A 16919-nucleotide genomic window follows, 5' to 3' on the forward strand; every position below is an offset into this window, starting at 1 on the left:
ACAGTGGTTAAAATGGCATAATATTACTGAGAAATATCTTCCAGTAACTTGTCCTGTGGTAAAAAGAAAGTGTCTTTTCTTCATCACCTCAGTCATTCATAATGTTCAACTACTTTGGTTTCAAAAATTACCTTTTTTCCTAAAACAGTGAAGAGAGCACTGTACTGATAGCTGAGAAAATGAAAGCAAAAACCAAAGTGACTGTTTTGGAGCAGCAGTCCTGTTTTACTAAAACATCTGCTACCTGGCTAGAAGTAATTAGCCAGATTTTTTTTTTTTTTTTTTTTAACCCTGAGGTTATGTTAGGTTACTGAGTTACTGTGAACACATGGTGAACTGTCTTGCATTATATGTGATTGGCTTATTACTTTTTAAAGATACCTACATTGAAAATAGCAGCATAACACTGGCCTCTTAGAGGTTTTTTTTTTTTTTATACCATGTTATAGTTTAAATGGGTAAGCCATTGATTTTTCAAATATATTTGTTTTCTTCCAGAAGTCAGAATTTGGATTTTGATATACTTATTTTAAAATACCAAGCAAGAGCTTTCAACAGAGAAATGTTACACAGACATAATATAAAAGGCAGTTTTTGTCAGTGATGCTGTTGAAGTAGAACAGTGCTTGGCTTGTTTTGTGATACTGTTGTACTGCTTCTTTTTCTCTAGGGTTTTCAAGAGAGGAGCTGACTAGTCTCCAGGGCATTAGAGGAAAACCACACATTAGCCAGACACAGCTTTCACCTGTCCGTCTTTACCTAACTGATCTGGACCAGTTTTTACACCACTGGGCTGTGACAGAGGTAATACATCAACACTAATTCTAAATGACAGCATACAAACTCAGAGTGCTCTCCATCCCTTTTCCACAGATGCCTAAATCTGTTGTGAGTTGAGTTGAAAAAAGAATGAAAAATATAATAGCTGTCAAACAGCCAACGTTTTTTCTACAGCCATCAGATAGTATTTTGAAGGAAGCTGCTTTAAAAGGTGAATGTTCAGACATGTAGTGTGCAAAACAATACTTATGGAAAAAATGGGTCGAGAAGCCTTGGTGGAAAATTCTTAAACACTAATAAGATTAAGGCCAGCAATCTGTTTTGGCTTTCAAAACTAAATTAATTGTAAAAATACTGATTATAAAGAGTTTGAGAGTAAATTCCACTGTTAATTAAAAAGCACTTACATTAGATGAGATTTTAACTTGGAAGTAATATTAAGTTGGCACTGGTGATCATTTAGAATAACTTCTGATACTTATTTAATCAAAATTTACTGGGATTAGAAACTTCGCTGTGAATTCAGTTCCTCCTTGTAAGATCATAAGAGCTGAAAGCTTAATTTTATTGTTGGTTCTAAAGGGATCTGAGCCACCAGATTTTATTTGGAACAGGTGCATTAGTCTTCATTCTGGCTCAACTCTTTTTATTGCTTAGCTCACCAGAAACCACTTTAAGGTGTGAAATCATGTTTTAATGACATGCCAATTTGACAGTATTTATGAAATCTCTGTCATGAATACAGGAAGAAGAGTGTAACAGAAGTTTTTAGTTGTATGATTTATTCTGAGGTTTTGTGGCAGTCTTTTTGGTTCAAGAAAGCAGTATAGTGATTTTTCTCTTCTAATTCATAAAGTTTAAATGGTAATCTGCTGAAACTAATGATAGTCCGAGGCATATACTGAATATGTGCTATTATGTATTGAAAAGTATTTTAAGCAAAGTTGTTGTTTGGTACCGTGACTGACGCACGTCTTTAGATGTCCTGCCTTCAGTCAGTTGGCCTCTGGAGCAGCTAAACTTTCTAATTTGTTTCGCTTTGTCTCTTCTGGGCAGTAAGGAAGTGTTTTCTCACCAAAATGCCTTTCTCCAGTATTGAAAAACTAGAATGCTTTCTCTCCCTGTCCTGTACAGAATTGTTCCTCTGTGAATGCACCAGAGGGATTACTTGTTTCTCAAAGAGTTAGCATAATCCCATACAGCATCTGAAGGATTTATGTATAGTTTACCTGTTTCTGAAAATGCCACTTCTTGTGTCTTCTCCGTCCTCTTTTTGCTTCTTTCCCACAAATCTAGCAAAGTTGGTTGAGATACGACACAATAGGGTTATTTTCACTTAGGGACAGTGAAGTAGTTTGATTGTAGATAGCTTGTTTGTGCCTTTGGTTCCTGGTTACAAGTTTGATTTACTTCTGCCACAATCTTTTCAGTGTTTTGGTGCCATCGGGGAGAGTCAGTATTTTCAGAAATTTGCGACTTGCTTTTGTTGAAGTACCTTTTCTTGGGAAAGATACAAGGTGCTCTCTCAGGTTCTCAGAAGTGGATGGCAGTCATGAAGCAAAGAGCTGGATATCCTTGGTTAGTAATGAAAGAGGATTTAAACATCCCATGGAGCATTGCATTACTTCTGCAGTTATGTCAGCCTGAAGTCTTTTCTGGAGATTAAGTTATGAAAGTGAGAATAGGAATAAAATCCCATGCATCAAAAATATGTGTGAAGAGCAACGAGACCTTCTAGACCCACTTCATTTTGTAGACTCTTACAAGAAGGGAGTCCTGGACTGCCGCTTACGACTCTGAGCTTGAGAAGGAGATTGGAGGCTTTTCCTCATAAGCATGTTCATGATTGTGGAGAGAAAGTTTCTAGTGAGCTGGGTTATATCAGATACACCTAGGATGTGATTGGGAATAGTCAGCAAGGATTTATGAAGGGCAAATTGTGCTCAACCAACCTGTTAGCCTTCTGCAACAAGGTGACTCACTTGGTGGGTGAAGGGAGAGCAATTTATCTTGACTTGAATGAGGGTTTTGGTGCTGTATCCCATAACATCCTTGTGGACGTACTGACAAAGAATGGCTTAGGTAAAGAGGCAGAGAGGTGGATTGAAAACTGCCTGAACAGCCAGGCCAGAGGGTTGTGATCGGTGGTGCAAAGTCCTGTTGGAGGCAAGTCACTAGTGGTGTACCCCAGGGACCAGTACTGGGGCCAGTACTTTCTAACCTTCGTTAATGACCTGGACAATAAGACCAAGTGCAACCTCAGCAAGCTTGCAAATGGTACAAAACTGGGAGGATTGGGTGATAGGTCAGATGGTTGTGCTGATGTCAGAGGGATGTGGCTGGAGAACTGGGCAGAGAGGAACCTCATGAAGTTCAGTAAAAGAAAATGCAGAATCCTGCACCTGGGGAGGAATAGCCTCAGGCACCAGTAAATGCTGGAGGCTGACCAGCTCTGCAGAGAAGGACCTTGAGGTTCTGGTGGACAACAAGCTGACCACGAGCGAGCAATGCATGCTCGTGGGGGGAAAAAAGCCCAACAGGGTTCTGGGCTGCATGAGGAGGAGTGTTGCCAGCAGGTCGACAGAGGTGATCCTCCTTCTCTACACAGCACTGGTGAGGTCACATCTGAAGTACTGTGTCCAGTTTTGGGCTCCCTAGTACAAGAGAGATGTGGATGTACTGGAGCATCTTTCATATGAAATGATGCGGAGAGAGCTGGGACTGTTCAGCCTGGACGAGAGAAGGCTTGGGGGGAATCTTATCAATGTGCGTAGATACCTGATGGGAGGGAACGAAGAGGTTGGAGCTAGACTCTTCTCCGTAGTGATCTGTGACAGGACAAGAGGGCACAAATTAAAACACATGAAGTTCTATCTAAACACAAGAGACCTTTTTTCACCGTGAGGGTGGTCAAACACTGGAAAAAGTAGCCTGGAGATGTTATGGTTCCTATCTATGGGTAGTACTCAGAACCAGGATGGACACAGTGCTGAGTGACCTGCTCTAGCTGACATCGCTTGAGCAGGAGTGTTGGACTAGAGGAATTTGAGGGTGTCCCTTCCAACTTCAATGATTCTGTGATTTCTTTGAAAACATCTCCTCTTGAAAAAACAGAACTTTTGTTTCACCATCCACAAATCTCTTCATTATCTTTTTTTTTTTTTTGAGCATAATGAGATTCCCAGTATGGGGAGATTTTATTTTTTATTTGGTAGGTTGTTACACTTACATGTGATCTTGGAAGCCAAACTGTTCCCGTTAAATGCTTGCCAGAAGGACTGGTGGTATTGCAATGCTGTTTGGGGTGTTCCCCTGAGAATTGCTATTTTTTGTTTCCATGGAATTTGTGGACAGAAAAGTAGGGGCACTTCTTCAGTAGCTTCCTTTCCTACTAGAGAAAAATTAAGATATTCTTTCTTCTTGCATCTGATCTGGTAATAATGGTCTCTGGGATACACTGTGTTCCAAATGTCTTTGTTTTTACAAAGAGAAGAGATCAGTATTAAGGCAACCACTTCCTTTTATGAATCACAGGATTCCATTCATTTTTCACTTGGCTGGTTTTGATTTCAGATGCAATTGTAGATATGGGAAGTGATATATAAACAAAAATATGCTGAAGTTACCACGTAAAAAAAAAATATCAGATGTTAAGCTTTTAGATGACTCTTTTCTCTGTGTTTAAATATCTAATACAGTGCTATGTTCATTAAGTTTTAGGAGTTTTTGTTGTTGAGTACCATTCTCCAACCTCAAACATGTTGACCCATATTCTGTTTTATGTTCAATTTGTAAAGAAAACATTCTGGGGACTATAGTCCTTAAAAACTTTGGGATTTGGAGGCTGGACCATTTTTATAAAAAAAAAAAAAAAGGGGGGGGGAATCCTGGCTTGGGAAAAACCTTTCCATTCAAGATTTGCCAGGAGTACTTTTTGTAGAGCAAGTAGATTCCACCTGGTATTGAACAAGCTAGTCTCTTCTCAAAAGGAAATAAACCAAACAGGAACAAACCCCTCCAAAACCCAGAGCTACAGCCTCTGGGAAGAAGAAAACTGCTAGCAAATCATGAGGCTCTTGTAGGATGTCCTGAAAGGCAGTGTGATAATGATGGATCTATGTGCATTGAGTTTGAGGGAGGGAGGTTTGGAGACCGCTTTCTTCCAAGTGGACATAGTTCAAGGTGTGACACAATTTCAGAATCAAAATATTTTTAGCTGTGACTAAATTATTTTATTTAAATAAAGAAGTGCTACAGGAAATAATAAACCCCAGCTCGAATTAGTCATGCTTTTGGTGGAAGTGAGCGGAGCAGTACAGCTTCTGAATGCTGAATCTTTCATGCTTTCCCTTTCTGGATAAGGAAGTTTATGGTGATGCTGTAATGTTAAGCAAAATATTTGTAGTAATTTTAAATACCTAGTAAATAAGAACAGCCCTCTGTTGGCTGCGGAGCAGGCAGCATTCAGGCCTCTACTTCATGTTTAGAATTGTTCATTTAAAGGAGTTCTCATTGTGTAGTTGTAATTCAGGGTTTCCTCATAACGGAAAAATACTTTATTGCAGATGGAAATAAATAAGGAACTGATGGAATTAGGATTTGACAGTCTGGTTTCCTATGAATAAATGAGACTAGTGATCAGATTCTTATTATTACTAGTCCATCCATCTTCCTCTTTCTTCTCTCCAACAACTAGTTTTGTCTAAACCATTGGCTAGTTTTTGGCGCTCTGCTAAAAGAGTAAAGTTGCAAATACTAGTTGCCCATGAGTTTTGTGAAAATAAGCAGGTGGAAGAGAAAAAACCCTCTAGCTTAGCACAAGGCAGTTTATAACTCGTTTTCTGCATCCTGCTTGGCAGCAGCCAGCTGGGCAGCCTGCACGTGCATCACTCCGGACCAGGCTCAGCCCTGGGGGTGTCGGGGTTGTCAGGCAGGAGCAGGGGGGGTTACGGTGCTGAAAAAATGGAAGGGCAAGGGATGAAGGGTCCCAGGCCTGAATCTGTAGGAGGCCGTGGCTTGTCGGCTTTATTGCTCGCTGCTCGACTTTGTTTTCAAATCCCGAGGAAGGCAGTCCCAGCTTTCTGTCGCTAGCTAGCTGTACTGTGCAGTGAGTGGTGTTTATTTCTAATGGTAATGAACTGTAAGAGGGAGTTTAATGTATAATGTACGCATGCCAGAGATGCGAGAGAAGAAAAGGTATGCCTCTGGAGAAAGAGCAAGTTGTGTAAAGGAAAAGAATAACTTGAGGCACTTTCAAATGGCAGTTTGGACATTTGGAGTGTTAATATAAGCAGTGCGCTTGGTAGCACATGGCTAACTATAATTGGTGAAAAAGCCAAACAAATGCACTTCTCATAGGAATTAATGCTTTTAAGTGGTTTATAACAAAAACTGCTTTGAGGTGGATACTGTTTGTAACTTTTTTTTTTGTCTAGAGAGTGGCAATTGGTATACTGGAAATCTGAAGCCAGATTTTTTTGTGGAAGCTTTTAGGTAATGGTGATTTTTCACTTCAGGAGCAAAAAAGTATTCCTTTAAATGCTGTTTTGTGTAGCTGTAAAGGTTAATCTTCCTATTTTGTCTAAAAGATATGTTAAATGTGGAAATCTTGGTTCCTTTTCTGGAGCAACTTCTACTTAAAATGACTTCTGCCTTATTAAAGCCAATTATTTAAAATCATATCCCTGTAGCTGAAATAGGTGGGGCTCCAGAATAAATGGTTGCAGCCTTAGGGAAGAGGCTTCAGTCTTTGCTCATTTTAACTGTGCCTATAGTGTTTGTCGGTAATATTGTTCACTCCCCTGTAATTGAATTGCTCTGCCAGTATCGAATGAAATAGCGCCAACAGAAATGAGCAGTTTAACAAGGTAACCGTGTATACATGATAATTTCTGTTGTAATATTTGATGTTTGTGACACTTGACCATTTTGGCAGGGGAAGGCAAATGATAATTTGAAGGTTCTGCTTGAAGTCGAGATTCTAGAGTTATATTGAGCACATAGCTGACTTGAAGAAATAAAATAACAAAACGTTTAAAACATAAGAGCAGACACTAGGGAAGGTCAGCTGCTTTTAAAAGCAGTCTTGAATTAAAAAACCTTGGGATGCACGTAATGTAATATACTAATGTGTGTCAAAAATGGTGAAGTCTTATAAGTGAAATAGAGTTGGGAAGGCTGTATCTGCACTGATATGCTATGAAAAATTCTGACAAATCAATAAAGGTAGTAAGTCAATGCATGTAAATTAAACGTCCTGCAAGGATGTTTGTCTTGAAGTAAAAGGTGGTGGTGCAGCACTGTAGCTTAACTTCAAGCAGAGATTAACACTTCAAAAAACCACTAGATTTTTAAAATGCAGATTTTGAGTTGAAGTTCCTGTTAAGATTTCAACTTGTTGTCTTTACTGAGATTTCCAGGTTAGAGTTACACTGGGGAGAAGCAGCAGCAGAGGGTAAATAGTATCCTTTCTGAACTAGAAATATGCTGCAATTTTTACCCTCTTTAGGGAGGATAAAATATTCTGTATAAGTCCATTAGTGTTTTGTAAAACCACATTTTATCCAAGTTTAACGTTTAGAAATGAAAATAATGTTGTTTTTCTTGAAAAGTAATGCAGATTTCAAAGAAACAAGAGAAATTATATAAATAAATGTAATGCCTCCTAAAATGAATAAAGCTCTTTTTCAAAGGTATCTTCCATAATTTTCTTAAGACGTAAAAACCAAAACAAAACCCCCAAAACCCACCAAAAAAACCCAATAAAACCCAAACACCAAAACACAAACTCCCCAAAAACCTAACCTGATATTCAGGCCAGTGCTCCATTGTACCTGCATCATATACTTCCAGCGTATCTTGCGATGCCTTATAGCTGGGAGCTCACATGTTACTGGGTGTAACCGATGTGAATTAACATCTGCACAGTTACTGTGCGTTGTGCTATATATTCACATCCTGGCTTGTGATACCTAAACTAAATTTGCTCAAAAAGACAGACTTTGTGGGACGAGAGCTAGCTTCCTAAGTGTACGGTTTTCTGTGTTTTCCAGTCCTTTTGTTTGGGGAAGGGGCAGGCAGGTGAATTTGGAGACTTGTACATCAGGTATGCCTTTGACTGTCCTGCACGTGGTGGTTTGACAAGGAGGCATCTGTGAGGAGCAGGAATTGGCCATGGTGACATTTTGTAGGTGTGAGGAAGCTGCAGAGCTGTGAAAGAAGGGCTTATTATGGCTGCAAGAGGATGAAACAAAAGCTTCTTGGGTAGCAAAGCTATTTTGTGGTGTCCTTTCTTTGAATTTTGTTAGTAAGGTGGCTCTGAGAAGAGAACCAGACCTGTGCCATTTTCAGGTACAGCTTCATCTATTCCTGGATAGTACATGAGCTGTTGAGTATAAAACCTGGTTTTGCTGACAAAAGAAAATATTTTCAGAAATGCCTGTCGCTTAGTGGGACAGTAGGATTGTTTCTAGCCGATAGTTCTCTGCCTCCTGGCACCAAATCTTGCTGGTACCCAGATTTAAACATGTGATCAAATTGTTGCACAGGAGGTGAGCGGTGGTGATTGCCACTCATGTATTTGTGTCCAGTGGCAAATAAAGATAACTTCACTTGGTTTAGTTGACTCTTAATATAGGTTTAACATCAGACTGCGTGCCACAGCCAAGGAGCCTGCAGACAGGCAATCACCACAGTTCAACAGATGCAAGATGAGTTTGTATGCTGCACTTATCCTGTTTCTGAGCCAGCAATTGGACATTAACTGTGTTTCATAATCCTTCTAAGTCTTTGGAAAGATGTAGTCTATCAAGATGCGGGACACAATACATGTTCTTAAGCATTTATAATTCTTAAACAAGTTTCTGTATTCCTGTTTTGCTACCCTGAATGTAAAATTAGCCCCATAGTGGTTTTTTTCCCCCAGTTACGCACCTATGTAATGTCTTCCTGCAGACTCTGTTCCCTCTTTTGGGCTTTTTCTTTTTTTAACCGAGGTTTTGTTTTGTTGTGATTGTGTGGGGGTTTTGTGTGGATTTTTTTGGTGGGTTTTTTTTTTTCTTTTTTTCTGGAGTCACTGAATCAGGAATACCTTTCACATCCGCCCCTGTGAGCTTAGCCAAGGCAGATGAACAAAGATCTCTTGTTGTACGCAGCTTTCTCAACAACTCAGGGCACTGTTAATATTGCCCTGTCAAATCAATTTACTTCAGAAAGAGAAGCAGCACCTGTCAAGGGAGTACACTGTCTGATAAGCTAGGGTGCTTCGGGGGAAGCTGGCCAAGCTTCAGACGACAAGCTTCATTGCCTGCCCCATCACCTGAAAACTTCTCGTTTTCTACGCTCTGGAGTAACATGTTATAGTGGATAGAGTCCCGCTTGAAACAGTCATTTCACAAGGGCTTGGGAATTGACTGCAGAACAGCCTGTTACGTTTTAGTTACCCATGTTTGAGGTGGATGTCGATGTGAATTGAAAAATATATTTTAAAGTTCTTATTAGGATATAGTGTCTGGTGTGTGCCAACTTTTTTTTTTTTAATAAAATCACTTTTCTTGGAGTCTGAAGTGTCTGTGGTCTGACTCCACAGAGTGGCTTGCTAAAGTACTTGATCCATTATCTTTCCTGCTTGCTTGGTTCTCCTCTGTGCTCACACTTCTGTGTGTTTTCAGAGGAAGGTGGGTATTTTTCTTTGAAAAAGAGTACTTTGCAGCACAATTAAACTTGAAATAATATGCAGATTTTCTCTGGAGAGTTACTAATAAAATGTTTCCCTTGAGGCTTTTTGAGTCGGGATTCTATCACGTTATGGGAAGCATTGAGTGATTTAGGGAGTGGGAACAGTTAAAGAATGAACAAAACATTACTCTCAGTTCATCATTTGTGCGTGTTCCTGTTGGTGTGAGGGCTGAGATTGAGACTGGGCTTCCTCAGGTCATCCCAGCTCTGCCTTTTGGAGTTGAGAGCATCTTGCAGATAAGCAATATTAAACTGATGGATTTCTGTGCACATTAGAGCTATGAAAAGCCCATTTCAGATTGGATTAAGAGTGAGTTAGGTTGGCTGTCAGCAGCAAAAACGCTTTTAACTCATCCAGTTGAAGACTAGAGTAAAATACTCCATGGTGTCAGGATTTCCAAAAAGCCCAGCAAGTGCTCCTGGGCTGCTTTCCCAGCCTTTCCCCCCTGACCATTTTAGCTGGCTACTGTTGGAGTATGTGTTCAGTATGGCAGGCAAGGAGGCCTATGTAGTAACAATTTCCTGAAGCATTAGTAGGGAACCTGCTGTTGGAGTTGCGTTGCTCATGGGTATGATGGGTAGTTGGGCTTGTCTGATCAATAAGGTTTGCTTTGAAAAACTGCCAGTAGATTATGGAGCCTGTAGTACTTGCTGCATAATGCTAACAGATAATGCCCCTATTTAAGAGGATGCTTTTTTTTGGCTTGAATTTATTCAAGTGGACGTTCAAACAAAATTAAAAAGAAAAAAAAAACCCAAACCACAAAAACCCCAAAGCCTCTAAGCCTAAACCAAACCTGTTATAAATACTTGTCTCAAAAAGATGTAAACCCCCGCTACGATCAGAAACGCTCGTTCTCTGTCCATTTACTTCGGTAATACTCTGAAACAAAACTGCTCTGGCTTTTGTCCAAAACCAATCTATGAATGCGCCAAAAATGTGATAAATGCTAATCAAATGTAAAATAATGAATCAGCTGTGACATTTTATTATGGAAATTAAACATCATGCAAACCCTTGCCTAAGGCAAGTAAATTGTCAGGAAAAATACTAATTTTCATGTGATAATTAAGTTTTCTTTGCTTTTCATTTCCATGTCTAATAACGTTTCAGTTTCACTTTTTATAACAGGCATTTGTTATGAAAGCCATTTCAAGCAGGATTTAATTTATGGAAGTGAAAAGGATTGCCACTCCCACTTAATCACAGGAAAATAGAACTGGATGTAGGGAATGGTTGTGCTATTTTGAGGGTCAGAAGGATCTAAAAGGTTGAAAAACTAACTTGCCGATGCGCTTTACCACAACCCTTCTAAGCAAGTATGCTGCTCTTCAGTGGTATGATGCCCGTTTTCCTTGCCAGTTCTGGAAGAGTCTGAGTGTCGGTGAATTGTACCTGTACGAAATGCTCCTACAACTTGTCATCTCAGGGGGAGCCTCAGTGGACTGGTAGGCCTATTCTAGGGACGTAGTCCTAAGGGTGAAATACTAATAATGGTTTTATGAATAATGAAACCTTAGTTTGCTGGCTGGGTCTGGTGGATTTGCCTTCAGGGTCTTTAATTTGTTGACCTCTTGTGGGTATGTATGGAATTAAAAGGCACCTCTCCAGCATACTGTGTCTAGTGTCAGGTGCTCACAAGCATATGGCATACCCTGTTTGTAAACTTCCTGAGCATTTAGGAGCAACGAATGTCTCCTGCATTTCCCCTTTCATAATGATCCTTCCTAATTTCCATCTCATCTCCATTCCCAGCCAGCTATGATCATCGTTATTTTTTGTTGCTGTTTGGTTATATTTCTTTTCCTGCAGAGGTTTTCACCTCTTTGTTGTATTTGTAAGTGACAATAATATCCCTTCTTGGGTATAGTTTTGCCAGCTGAGGCAGGTTAAGTTCTTTGCATTGACACCTGTAAGACAGGATCTCTATTCTTTGTGCAATTTTTCTATGCCCGTTCAGTTTGAATTTACCTTTCTTGAAAATGAGTGACTCCTATTTTGCACAGTATGTCAGAAATAGCGTTAAGTAGGATCTTACGGAGTAGTATTGAACAGACGATCGGTATTCTGTCTGATCAATTCTATTGTGATTATTTTTCCGTCCTAAAGTGACATTTGCCTGTTTCATGGTTCTATCACAACCACGTCATGGTCAGTTGTTAAGCAAAGAATTTTCTCCTCATTTCCAACTGTTAAAACTCCTAGCTGCGTGCAGAAATTTGTATTAGTCTCCAAGCACATGACCCACCACTTCTGTTTCACTGAATTTTTTCGCTATCTGTCATTCATCAAACCCATGCGATCTTTTCTATAGGTTAGTCCAATCCTCCTGTCTTGGCAGCGTTTCTTAACTTTGAGCTGTCAGCTGACAGATTTCATCAATGTAGCCTTACCTTTTGTGTAAGTGCTACTCGTTAAAATACTAGGTCAGATTGGCGTCAGAGTTTGTCCTTGCCATGACAATCCCCAGTAGTAACCTCTGTCTCAGCTTGACTTTATTCCTTGATACTGCTAATACGCAGATGTTTTGAGTGTGTTTCTCGGGAATATTCCAGAGTACTTAATATTTTATCACTTTCAAATTGTGGTGTACAGAAGCACTACCATATCTAGGATGGTGTACACAGTTTTAATAATATTATTTCATTATTAAATAAACGTATAGTATAAATAAGGCCATTCAGTGCAAGACTATCTATAAAATTGTCTTTTAAATAGTCCTACTAGTCAAACAAAATACTTACAAAGTCACACCTGTAATACGGATTAACATGTGCAATGTCCTGACAGCCTCACAGTATTATGTTCCGTCAAGCAGACGTGTTAAGGATCTCCTGAATTTGGTCAGCTTAAGCAGGCCTAAAAGCATGTGTGGCATGTAATTTTGGAAAAAGCTGAGCGCACTTTTTTGTCACCACATATGACAGTGCTTGGCCATTCTGATTAAACCACCACTGGCAACCACATTACTTAGGATTGAGTTTTCATACCACAGGACCTTGAGCTAATGGTTCTTTTCCTAACCTTTCCTTTCCTTGGAGTCTCTCTTCAGCTGGAAATACTTTTGACTATTATTTTTGACACAACATGGGTGATGTTTTCTATTTTGTCATTATCTCTTGTTTAGGTGTCTTGACCTGCCCTGATTCAACTTATGTCTGAAAACCGGGACACTATCAGAGAATTTAATCCCTCAAGTCAGATCATTCTGTGAAACTTTTCTTGAACTCTTTCTTCAGTCAGCAAAGTATCCTAGAGGAATGGTTTTTGCTCAGTTGAGATATTTGTAAAACCCGGAGACTTAAATTCTTCCCTCCCTCAAACGTCTGATCTTGCTGTTCTCTTTCTGATTCCCTTAAGGGCAGACAGAAGATTTCAATCCTCGCATATTGGTTCTTCCATCCTCCTTGTCCTTAGCAGGACATCACGATTGCTAATGGTCTAATAACACACTCACGCTGCGTGCGTTGCTTTCTGGAGGCTTCAGCTGACACTCTGGTGGGATAAGCAGCGAACATAAACAGAGGGAGGTCATCCAAGCTCTTTAGTTTGCAAATTATTGGAATAGATGGAAAGGAAGAGAGGAACAGAGAAAGCCATCTGCCAAGGACTGTAGCACAGCTTACTAAGCAGATCTACTAGAGCTCTGGTTTCTTTATCCTATCCAGGAGCCATACAGCATTTCATGGGGTCTTGGTCAACTCTCTTTCTTCCCCCTGGAAGGGGAGGTTCTTCCAACCTGGCCATGCTCACCCATGTGTTTTTTTTACTAAAAAATGAAGATCTGAGTCTTCAGTTTGTTTGGGTTTGGGGGTTTTTTTTTAAATTCTTCCCATCATACCTCTGGGCAGCTAATACAGTTTGCTAGTGCCTGATATATAAGCACCAGGAAGTTTTTGACAGTCCATAAAACAAGATTTCCCTTTGTGGTATTATAGTTTGTATCATCTTTGAACATGACACTTTTGGCAGTGTAGAGGAAAATAAGTTGGAAATGGATCTTTGCTACTTTCTTCTTTGTTCCATAATTTTTCTGTCCTGTTTTGCTGCTATTCCTCTGTTTCGTGCTTGATAAAGTTATTTGTGAAGTTGTTTTCTGAAATTTGTCAGCTCTGAGGAAAGGCTCAGTGTGGTGCTGTAGCTGGATTTTTGGCCTTCTATCACATAGGTAAAATGAAGAAAGCCACTACCAAAAAAACTAATGGTGTAGGCTGTCATCTCTTTAAACACTGAATAATTTGTGTTGACAATGTTACTCTCATACACTGTAAAGAATCAATACTTTGAGACCAAGCTGCTATGTGTCCCCATAGGTACTCTGTATTTAGATCTGTCAACAAAGTACGACTACACAGTGAATGATTGCTGGTTACATTTAGAGTACTTAAATATAACTTTGTTTTATTAAAACAGATGATCTGTCACAGCTTGTCCACTATACCTTCACAAAGTCAGTGTTTTGACATTCTCCAGACTGGCATCTGTAAATACCTGGTAAGTACCATTTTGTCTTCTAGGTTAAATTCCTTGTGATAAATTTTGTAACGGTCTCATTAACCCTCAGATCCACTTATTCCGTGTATTTCACGCATAATCCAGCATTTGCAAAAGTTTTTTCAGCGTGATTAGCGATGTTTTAAAAAGTATCTAATAACTGTTGGTGTCCAAATTTCCATGGAGTTTTTTGTTCTTATTTGTGAATAGTTCAACTTATTTTCAAGCCAGGATAGCTTCTGAAAGGCTTCTTGGTTTGGTTTGGTTGGCTTTTCAAAAGAGCCACTAGCAGCTTTAGATGAGTTTTACAGTCTGTCGTCTTCTAATCCTGAACACTCCCTGAGCTGAGGATGGGGATGGCGAAGACAGAGCTGGGTAACAGAATTGTAAGGGACAGGATTTGCAGTTACCTGTGATGCTGCCTGCTGAGCGGGAGGACCTGCCTGTCCTCCTGTCGAGATGGTTTGGCAATCTAACGAGTATCGGCAGCTCCTTGTGTGGACCCCTTCGGAAAAATTACTAGACCAAAACTTCCATGGGGAGTGGCTTACCTGTAACTGTAGTCCAGATTTTTGGGGGTGGGTGTTGGCTTAAATCAGAACTTTTAGATCAGCTTATGCGTTCTACTACGCTGTCCCTTTGAGAGCAAACAGTTCAGTGGATTTTTATAGTTGATGAGGCTGCCGCCCAAGATCTCTAACTGGATGATGACACCTAACAGGGAAGAAAGGCACCGTGTAGGCAACATCCTATATGGGAACTTATTGGAGCAGTCTTATCTACTGGATTTGTATAAATTGAAATATCTGTGTTCACATCATCTTCCAGACTGACTGACAGGCATGTTTCATCAGCAGTGTTGGCTAATTTGATCTTTGGGATGCTTCTTTATATGCAGACATCCATCTAGCTCACTGTCATGATTTCTTATTTGTGGTTGGTCAGGAGCATCTGTGGCCTTGAAATACACCTGGTGTCTTATCTTGGAAGTATTTAAAAGTTTGAACCCATCATTGTTCTTTATCTTTTACCTCTCATGAGTAATCATACCAATGAAATACATTGCACATTTCTGTAGCTTGTACTTTATTGAGCTTTTTCTAAACATTTCTAAAAGAACAGCTGACCTTGTTAAGTGAACCAACTGCCTGTATCAGCTTAAAACAATGTACTTGCAGGTGAGCAAATTAGCCTACTCTAAAACTCCTTAAATTAGTTTTTTAATAAGATAAATGGTGCCATATTAGCAATGCATGAGGTTTTTTTATGGCTTTACAGGACAAAAATCTAGGATAGTTACTCAATAGCACTTCAAAATTTAAACTGCTTTCTAATTCACTGCCTCTACCCAAAAAAGACTTTTTTTTTTTTTAATTATTTATCATGCCTATAAAGTCCTTACTCAAGATGATGTTCTCATTTAAACAACAGAAGAGTTATCACCCCAGCTGTGGGCCCACCATATGTTTCATTAGCTTTAACTTGGCTCATAATGTTCTCATTCCTGTCAAGCCTGTTGGATTTGTAAGGAGACTCACCCTGATGGCGATCCAGTAGCAGCTTTTCCTTCTGGAGTAAATCAGAGTTTCCTTCTACCTCAGTGACTGCTCACTGCCGTTTCCAGACACAGAAGGGCTGCTCTGTCCCATGATATATGCTTAAAAGGAAAGACCTGTTCTGTCCAACAACCTGTTCTGTTTGTGCCTGTACCATCTTTCAGAGCAAGGCTCAAAGCAGTGTTGTTTTTTTTTTTTAAATACGTTTGAGATGAGTGTTTATTTAGAAGGGATGGAATGAAGATGCCGGTTTAAACTTCTGTTGGTATGGGTGGCAATTTCTTAGGAAAATAGGGATTTGAAAAAATGCAGTAGTGTGTCAAACTTGAACAGAAACAAAGTAATACATGTCAAGATATGAAAGAGGCTCATTCAGCTGTAGACATGCATGGATACCATCAAAAAAAATTGTGTATGAAGTGATGAACTTTGGGGTTTTTGTTTCAATACAGGTTGGATTGGTTGTAATACCCGACAGCACAGCTGGATCTGTTCTATGTGCCATAAATAAGCTCTTGGATCAAGCTTGCATCCTAAGTGAAAACCTGCACAAGTTCTTAGCTTCTTGTTGTTACAGTCTTCTGTACTTTCTGCTAACTTTAGACAAAGAGGACGCAGAACATGTACAGAAAAGGTAATGTTGCTTTTGTTACCATGTTAATGGTCTCTGCCTTTACATCCACAAGTATTTAGACATGTAAAATGAAAGGATACCCCCACCACATCCCCCCAATTTACTTTGCTGTCGGTCTTTTGCTTAGTTCAAAACAGTACTTAGATTTAAGAAAAACAGCTGCAAAGTTAGCTGGAATTATATAAAACAATAACTGAAGAAGTTTTCATCTCAAATTATTCTAGTTAGATGTCAGAACCGTCCTGAGTTTAGAAAGGTGGATATTTATACCTTAATCTTTAGCTTTAGCCTTTAGTTTCATTAGATACATTGAAAAGCAACATGCAAAGGATTTGGCTTTATAAGCTTGTACTTTTAACTGACTTGATATTTCAGCTTTAACAAAACTTCTCAGGCATCATTTTATAGACTGCAAATCCATTTGATTAAAAAAAACCCAAAAGCTACAGATGCCAGATTTAAATACGTTTATTTACCTGTATAACAGAAATGTCTTTAAACAGTTTAAACTTCAGGTTTTTCTCTGTTCCATATACAGGAAAGTTGTTCAAATCTTACTTAAAACGTAAAACATGTTTTTAAAGCCGCAGTCCTCCTTCACTGACTGTATGTAATGATTTGCATATCACAAAAAGCTGATTCCATTGTTTGATTTCTTATGAGTCTTAAATAAAGATTCAGGCGTGCCTGACTGAAACAAAAACCTCTTCCCAGCTGC

The 16919-nt window shown here is 39.4% G+C and overlaps 1 protein-coding gene across 2 annotated transcripts in view; it reads left to right on the plus strand.

Annotated features, from left to right (window-relative positions):
- TEX10 (testis expressed 10) overlaps positions 1-16919 on the plus strand; it is a 60073-nt gene that overhangs the window by 41229 nt on the left and 1925 nt on the right. For both annotated transcript variants that reach the window (XM_052788574.1, XM_052788573.1), the window contains 3 exons: positions 671-804; positions 13931-14011; positions 16020-16201. In XM_052788574.1, the coding sequence (XP_052644534.1) occupies positions 671-804; positions 13931-14011; positions 16020-16201 (397 nt within the window). The remainder of the gene's footprint in view (positions 1-670; positions 805-13930; positions 14012-16019; positions 16202-16919) is intronic.

Source organism: Harpia harpyja, chromosome 5 (assembly GCF_026419915.1).
Source record: "Harpia harpyja isolate bHarHar1 chromosome 5, bHarHar1 primary haplotype, whole genome shotgun sequence".
Taxonomy (NCBI): Eukaryota; Metazoa; Chordata; class Aves; order Accipitriformes; family Accipitridae; genus Harpia; species Harpia harpyja.